The sequence below is a fragment of the Anas acuta genome, chromosome 17 (genome assembly GCF_963932015.1).
Source record: "Anas acuta chromosome 17, bAnaAcu1.1, whole genome shotgun sequence".
Taxonomy (NCBI): Eukaryota; Metazoa; Chordata; class Aves; order Anseriformes; family Anatidae; genus Anas; species Anas acuta.
The window spans coordinates 11260109-11268329 of record NC_088995.1 but is presented as its reverse complement, the minus strand read 5'-3'; the positions used below and the strand labels follow the sequence as shown (position 1 = coordinate 11268329).

General features: G+C 38.2%; 1 protein-coding gene across 3 annotated transcripts in view; it reads right to left on the bottom strand.

Moving 5' to 3' along the window:
• Nucleotides 1-4744: 4744 nt before the first annotated feature.
• LOC137865790 (uncharacterized) overlaps nucleotides 4745-8221 on the bottom strand; it is a 32611-nt gene continuing 29134 nt past the window's right edge. For all 3 annotated transcript variants that reach the window (XM_068701237.1, XM_068701239.1, XM_068701238.1), the window contains 2 exons: nucleotides 7963-8208; nucleotides 4745-7430 (listed from right to left, as the gene is read on the bottom strand). In XM_068701237.1, the coding sequence (XP_068557338.1) occupies nucleotides 6693-7430; nucleotides 7963-8208 (984 nt within the window). In that variant the 3' untranslated portion in view covers nucleotides 4745-6692. The remainder of the gene's footprint in view (nucleotides 7431-7962; nucleotides 8209-8221) is intronic.

Below are 8221 nucleotides of genomic sequence, written 5' to 3'. Positions count from 1 at the left end.
GTTGCTTCTGTATTTGTACTTTATGTTTAGATTTTTTTTAATGGTTATTGTATCTTCTCAGGACAACCATTCCCAGCTGTTTTTGATCTCATTTTTCATCTCTGGCTGTGCATGTAGCAAAATGAGTGCAGTTGTAGAGATCAAGCCTTTGCACATTATATGCAGAAATGTGCTTTGCATTCTCATTCACCACTTCCCACACCCCAGATGGGCTTTCAGCATAGACTTGTCACTGTGCTAGTGTTCAAGCCTCTTGTGCTGAATTTTTTTGGTCAAAAGTAGTATCTACAGTACTATGTACAACCTCACTTGCACTTACTGAAGTTATGTTTGTGTAGGGATATATTATGTGACAAAAAAAAAATCTGGAAGAAAAAGTGGAACTTAGGTACTTAACATCTAAACTACCTGTGCAGTAGAGGTTCTTCAAATTCCTTTTAAAAAAACCTTTTCCCTGTTACAGGTAATTGATCTGCCTTTCTATGCATATAGGGTTGCAGTAGTGCAATGGAATGAAGGGATTTTTTTTTTTTTTTTGTCATTTGTATTGTACCAGGAAGAGATGAGAAATTAACTTGCAGATGGGGAGGGTGAATAAATCCTGATCTTTATATGCTCTTAAGTAAGTAAGAGTATCTGTCATGGGTATTACATACTCTATACATTAGACCTTTTTAAATGTATGGTTACCAGGTGATAGTTAATGTGATAAATGTATGAACTATGCTTGGTGTAATGGTTTCAATACTGTAAAGGTGCAGCATATTTTTTAACCTGTCTAAAGCACACCCCCACCTCCTTTATAAGAGATATTTGGAAGGTGAGCATGAAATGTAGTAGAATAGATGTTGTGAAAACCAGGGTGATTATGATAGAGTTTGACATAGTGGTAAATAAGGTACATAGTCTCTTTGAGAAAGTTCTTTTATAAAGAAGGTGGAGTGTAGTTCTTCCAGTTCTCTTTTGTGATTTATTTTTTTTTTCCTGAACTAAGAAGTTATTAATTAAAAAAAAAATGTTCACTGAAGTCGTCTGTTTCTGTTTCTTCTGTGGCATATTCTTTCACCACAGAAATGGATGTGTGTGACATTTTCTCAGGACTGGTCAAGCTGTCAATGATTTGAATGTTGAGATTTTACAATGAAGCATCTTCCTTGAACTTGTAGTAACTGAAAATGACATGAGTTTTTTTTGTCAGTCAAAGAAACTCAATCTGACACTTGAAAGTTTATACCACAAGGGATCATTAGCAGATCTACAGGATTCGTAGCAAATGATGTAAGTTTAAAAAGTTACATGTTTGCAAACAAGGTGACTTCAAGATGCTAGTAAGGAAAAAAAGTTCACTTTTTAAAAAAGTGCATACAACTTAAATATCTTGCTACACTGTAGAGACTGACATGGCAAGCATTATAACACTACCAATGTTAACAGCAGACCAGAGAAAATGAATGTCATACTGTGCTAATCTTTATACCTTTGGGATTTTCAGTGATCTAATTCATATAAATGATAAGATTTCAAGTGGCTGCTATTAGTGGGACTTTTTAAAATAGAACTATTTCCCTGCTGAGGAAATAGAAGGACGTGTCTGCAGTTCTTTCTGCATGATGCTACAGTGAGGCCAGAATAGTTGAACTTCAAGTTGCAGCTTAGCATTCTAGGATTCTTTGCGCTGCTGTTGTTCCCACACTTGAAGCTAGGTGTCTTTAACTTGTTGTAGCCTATCTGTACAGCTGTTCTTAACCCAAGTGTCTGTTGTTCTTCAGACTAAGTTTAAAAGAGGCTCAAACTCATGGTTAAGTAATAGAAGAGTGAAAATGCTACATTGTTCTGTATGTTTTAAAGACAAACTGATAGACCTTAAGTCTTTTAATGGTTTTCATTTGTCCTGTACTTATATTTGTGGTTTTAAGTATTTTATGCTCCATTATAGCACCAAATGACCTGTAACTAATTTAGTTTAAGAGGATGCTGTTGATTTTTAGATGTAATGCCCTGCCAAGTGATCGGTGTTGGCACAACATAAGCACTTCATAGCTCTTCCTCCATAAAGAAAAGGGTATCAAGCTTATGATGAGAAAAAACACGGCCTTTTGCAACTGCAATACATGTAGCTGACAAAATACTAATCTCAACAGTTGGTTTTAATCTGAGAGTCCTCAGTATCTTAAGTATCAGCAACTCTGTAGGATAATTTGTGTTTAAGCTCTGTACTGTTTTCTTTGAAATTAATAGAAGCTTGGTATTGAAGGTCAAGCATTAGCTCATTCATTTCACAAAAAAAAAAAAAAAGCATCTATTTTATCTCAATTTCTAATCTTTGGTAGAATTGTGTAGTGCAGATGGCTTAGCCTACAGCAAGAGCTTAGGGAAGTAAGTGATTCAAGTACAAGGAGTTAGGCGGTTGAGAATGCTCCATTCTAAATTATGCTCTGATTTTTTTTTTTTATGGTCTCTTACAAAATTCTGCTGGAAGGGGGCCTTATTTTGTACAGTCTGCCCTCTAAAAATAAACCAACAGTCTCCGTGTTACTGGAAGCTAGGAAAAAGATCTTTTGGTTTTAAAAAGAATGTGTGGGGATTTTGCATTTTTTCCACCTATTTTATCTAACATTCTTTCTGCATGATGTTTGGGAGCTGAAATACCACTTACACAATTCCAAGGAATAAGTTCTGAAGAAAACTAATTATACTATTTCCCATAGCAATGCTTAATATGCAAAGATTGCTACTAAATCTGCTTTTCAGGTCATCCTTCTTTTCTTCACACTTCACCATTTTGACTTTCAATGAGGTAATTTCACCCTTAAGCTCATTAGTTTCCATAGGAAATGAATTATAAAAAATGCTAAGTGTGCCATATGAGGTTTAACATCAAAGACATTTCTAGACACACCATGAATATATGTTGAAGCTAGATTTGGTCTCTGTTGGGTATTCTTTTCAGTCCTGCTGAGTTTCAGTTGCTCGCTTTCGTTAGGTAAGTGTTGGCTTAGGACTTATCTTTTTCCTTGCAATCCAAATTAATCTTCAATTGTGTAGAATAAGATCTAGTAGCTGACTGCTTGGAATAGTTGAACCCAATGTGTTTAGTTATGACTCATGCGCCCTTCTTGTGGAGGGGGGGGGAAAAACAAACTACAGTTAAGAGTAGGATGTTTTATAACCAACTGCTCTTAAAGAAAAGGTAGGTTCCTGAAAGGAAACTTCAGCTCATATTTCTGCTAACAAGTTATAAATTAATTTTTATTTCCACTGCCACCACACCCCAAACTACATAGTGACAGTAGCTTAGGTACTACTTAAACCAGCCACAGTGCTCTGCTGAATGTTAGTCTGTATCCTGGAGGTTAGGATGCATGAGCTGCATGGTTAATCTTTCAGTTCTTCCCACTGAGCCTCTGTTCTCAACCATTTTAACTGCCTGACAGCAAAAAAAAAAATCAACACCTGGCACACAGGATTCTTGTCAGCTTGTATAGCTTCAAGCTTTTATTTTGAATCTCTATTTCCAACAATCCAAAAAAAATAAAGGGGGGGGGGGGGAATGCCCACAGTTCTGGTTCAGGGGGAGGAGTTGTTTTGTTTTCATTGCTTGTTTATTTTAATGTTCTATTCAATCTACATAACACACTGGCTGGAGGGAGTGCCCAGCATGTTACAGAGGTTCTTTTTTTTTTTTAAGTGTACATTATTCAAATCCAATTTTAGTGGGGGGAGGGAAAAAAACTTTTTGTTAGATCTATAACATTTTAAGACATAATTTCATTCACAATTGAACAGGAAAATTTTTCTTCCTCTTCAGCAAGTGTTTAGCATGCTTATCCCATTTGCTGCTTAGTTACAGTATGCAAAATAGCACAGTAAAATGACTGCGTTACCACAAAGGTAAAACTGCATCTCAGGTCCACAAGCTGTGAGGTTTTCTATCATTAAAAAGTTGCAGAATATCTCTCAAAAGTAATAGAGCCGTTAAGAGGAAACTTAAGTGGCACAGTAACATTTCTGTTTAAGAACTAATCCTAGTCAATATTTACAGCTCTAAAGCACTGAAGCATTAAAGCACTTTATTCCACCCAGAGCTGGGGGGAGGAGGTGTGGTGGGAAGAACTTCAAAATAGTTCCTCTTTGCTCTGTGAGGAGGAAAATCTATTTCCTGTTCTTTGAAGGTACGAAATGCAAGTACCTCTTTAGCAGTGCATTTTGGTGATCTGCCTAAAAATAATAGGAACTTCAAAAGGCAGGTCAAGAATTTAAGCATAAGTCTCCCATATGCTGTGCTCCTGGCTGATCAGGGTTGACCGGGAGGGAGGGAGGGGGTGGTCTTCAGTGCATCTGCAGCGGGTGCTGGTTTGGCATTAGGCTTTGCTATCTTTCAGGGGTGTAAGGTCCCATCTTTGTATAGTGTAGGATGTCTGCCACCCCTGTTCTGAGAACAAGCAGCGTTGTTCAATAGTGCGTATTGTTCAAGAGGAGAGCCTTTGGTTCCAAAGGTAGGTAGTAAAGAAAGTCCATGTAAACAACCCCTTGTTACCTACCTGAGTTACTGAGGAGGAACCAGGATCTAAACCTTTAGTATTGGACTGAGGGATGCAGCGGTTTTTGTGCTCATTTCATTGCAGCAACTGCTGCAGTTGGGCTGCTGTATTGGTGTACATCATGAGATGGCCTGGTACTCTGGGGCAAGGCATATACAACTTAGTATTTCAGCAAAATAAACTGTGTCATTACATTGCAGAAATGAATAGTTAAACACTCTTTTATTGAAAAAGTCACTTTTCCCAGCCCTTCACATGTAGGTGCTGTCAGTAACTGAACACAAATACTTTTCCAAAGTAGATTTTAGTAATTCAATCTCCAGAAATATAATAAATGTAGCATTGGCTCTGATTTACAATGTGTATGAATTTAACATTGTGGAAGTTATTAGAGTACTGTAGATGTTTAAATATTTTCTTGTCATAAATATATTAACTCTTCCCTTTGATTCATGTAACATTAATTTAGAAGAAAAAAAAACAACAAAACAAAAACAAAACTTGGAGCCAGACTCTTGTGCTTCAAAACTACTCAACACAGTCTGGTAATAATAAATGCTGACATCTGTCTGCTGTTCATTTTTGAGTCAACTGCTGAAGGGCATATATGGTTTTTGCTTCCACTGCTACAAGATGCAAGCCTTTTATGTCTACACAGACATGTACACAAAATATTAGGCAAAACCTACAATCTTGTGTTGCATATCTCAGACATTAACAGGTGGCAAATGGAAGCTGTAATAGCAGGTGAAATCATAAATAATTCAGTTAAATATCCCAGGAATCAAACTTAAATGCCTTCACATAGAAGGATTAAGATAACTCGATGCACAGTGTAGCTAATATAGGAGAAGACTTGTATGGGAGATTTCATTCTGGCACCTGTTTTATGACTTACTGTTGCCTTAAAACAGTGTCCTGCGTCAGCTGCAAAATACAGGAATCCCCTTTATAGGGATTTTTATTTATTTATTTAAGAAAGTAAAAATAATTTAAGTTGCAAAATACAGCTTTGTAGAGGTTTCTTTCATTTAAGAAAGAAAAATAATTCTAAGTTGAGAGTTGAATGTTCAGGATTTTCTTGAAAAGACAGAGAAATATCACCAGGAGGCATTAAAATAACAATTGGGTTATTAAAGGTAATAGGACAAGCAGGCTTCCCTTTGGTTCAGTGCTCTACTGAATGCTCTGAATTTGTGATTGGGGGGCACAGCTACTTACTAGTTCATTTTTAAAGAAAATGAGCACTCAAAGTTTGCCACACTTAATTTTGTCTTTTAAGTCTTGCCTGCTAAAGGAGGGGAAATAGTTTCTCTAGTCAATGTGCGTTACCAGTAATAAATAGCTGGTGGATATAGGATCAGAGCAGCTGCAAATATCCAAGTGTTGGGTACTGAAGGCTATTCCAAGCGAGTATTTCAGTGTTTTTGTACACATGCTCCTGTTGCCACGAGGAGTCACCTTAAAACATAGTGGACTGAAGTGTTTAAGCCTATGTAGATCTAACAAAAATAAAGCTAGTCAGACTTTCGTAGCTTGTCTGCACTCTAAAGAGTTAGGATATGAGATACTCATGGTCTTTAATATTAGAAATGCTAATGCTTGGTAAACTTAGAGCTAGAGTGCAGAAATTATGAAATGTTTAAAATTGTTTACAAAACAGTATGCAGACATGCATGATTGAATTCTTACCCTTGGCTTGGCAAGGCTTGAATTGTACGGGCATACCTACGAGCAGAATTTAACTCATAGCTTCTAACAGAAAGACTCAAGTGGTACCACAGTGACAGAGGACTGATTTACATTTTAGATATAAACCATGATGTAACTGTCTCAGATGACTTTCATGTCTCATTCCAGAAAAGATTTTCTGCAGTGTGAAATACCTTTTCAGAGAATACTTCCTTGAATAAAACACATCAAAATTCCATGCAGAAAAATACGTTTGTTAATGAGCAAAAGGGAAGATGGCATTTGTGCTGTGGTGTGGTACATATAGCCATAATCCCAAAGCCAACGGGTGGGAAGCAGAGACTACTCTTACAAAAGTCGTGTCCACGTATGGCTGCCATGCTTGGCACCACTTCCATTCAGATCATGTGCCTGCTGCCTCTGTTTTTGTGAACTGATGGTTCAGTCTTTCTGAGAGCATCATTGGACTGAGGCTTCACATACTGGAGGAGCAGCTAGGGTATCAAAGTTCTGTGAGGTCGCACTAGTATTAGCATCTACTGCTGACAAGCTCTGCTGGTCCCTGGAAGAGTTAGGGGCCTTCACCTGACCTTTGTATAAACCGGGAGACTTTGCCCAAAATGGAAGATTTGACATGAACGTGGCAGAACTGTTGCCCTCAGCAGTCAGAACCACGGGCTGTTTGTCTGGCACAGCTGGTGCATACACAGCATTTTGCTCAGAGAGATGATCTCCGCATTGGTTAAGATGTTCTGCTAAGACCAGAGGCTGCTGATCATCTCCTTCTTCAGAAATAACAAAAACTGGTTTGTTTTTATCTGTTTCTACCACAAGCTCTTTTGTTTTTGAACCATTGACCAAGTTGATTTTCAGGGCGTTGGAGCTCTCTAGAGTATTTGGGGGGCTTTGGCTGTTAACTGGCGATACTGCCCCTAGATGTCTTGAGGGATCCAAGGACCTCACACGTTTGCTGTCAGGGGAACCAGCTAAAAATCCAAAGTAAGGGTTCCCAAACCTGGATTTCTTCAAGTTGCAGGAGCTTAGCTTCCGCTGCCTTTGTGCAGACAGAGTGAGGGGGTATGAGGCATTGCTGGCAGATGAATCAGAGTAAACTGTCTCTGAAGCTCCTTCTATCTCAGTGGCAGAAATCACCTTTCTGGTCGGAACACCTTGGGTTCTTGCAGCTGTAGGAAAAGCCTGTACAAAATAATAATAAATTAGTAGACATGCTTTGAAAAGAAACTCTTAAGAAACATTAATCCCAAGGGCACTAAAAGTTAAAATTCCTTCTTAAGATAGAGGTAATATGCTTTCTTTTGCAAAAACCTATGTTATTACCCTAAAAAAAAGGAATATCCTCTGTTAACTTTGTAACAAGTGCTGTTTGCTGATAACCATCAGTGAGACCTACATATCCCGCCCACACCTATAGCCTTCTTGTTATGCAATAGTAATATGTCAAAATTAATTTAAAGTATAACCATGAAAAAGGGAATATGTCGGAAAATTCAATGAATGCAGATTTTTAGCACTTCAGGAAAGCTTGAATAAATTACAATATGGTTAGGCAAAAGAGTTTCCCATGCACCAAGCAAGATGGGCTGAAAAGTGTGTTGCGTTTACAGGTTGGAGAGGCAAAGCAGTAAGGGCAGGAGAAAATGTGGCCCACCAGCAAGCAGATAGGGCACAAAAGCTGACCACCCCATACTCCTCTCCTAGCAAGACTTACACTGTTGTCAACCAGCTTTGTGAAGGGACTATTGGTGGTCCAGCTACACCATTTTTTCTGTAACTGTGGTAATGGAGCCAGGAAATCATGGAAAGTGCGGGCACTCCACGTGCGTTGTCTGGGGTAATGATTTTCCATCTGAATGTTTCCCTTCTCAACCGTGTCTGCTCCTGCAGCCATTGGATTAGAAGTCAGCCAGTCAGATACAGAGGCTGGGCTTGTGACACTTCTTTTTAGGTTTTTGTCCTGAAAATAGTAA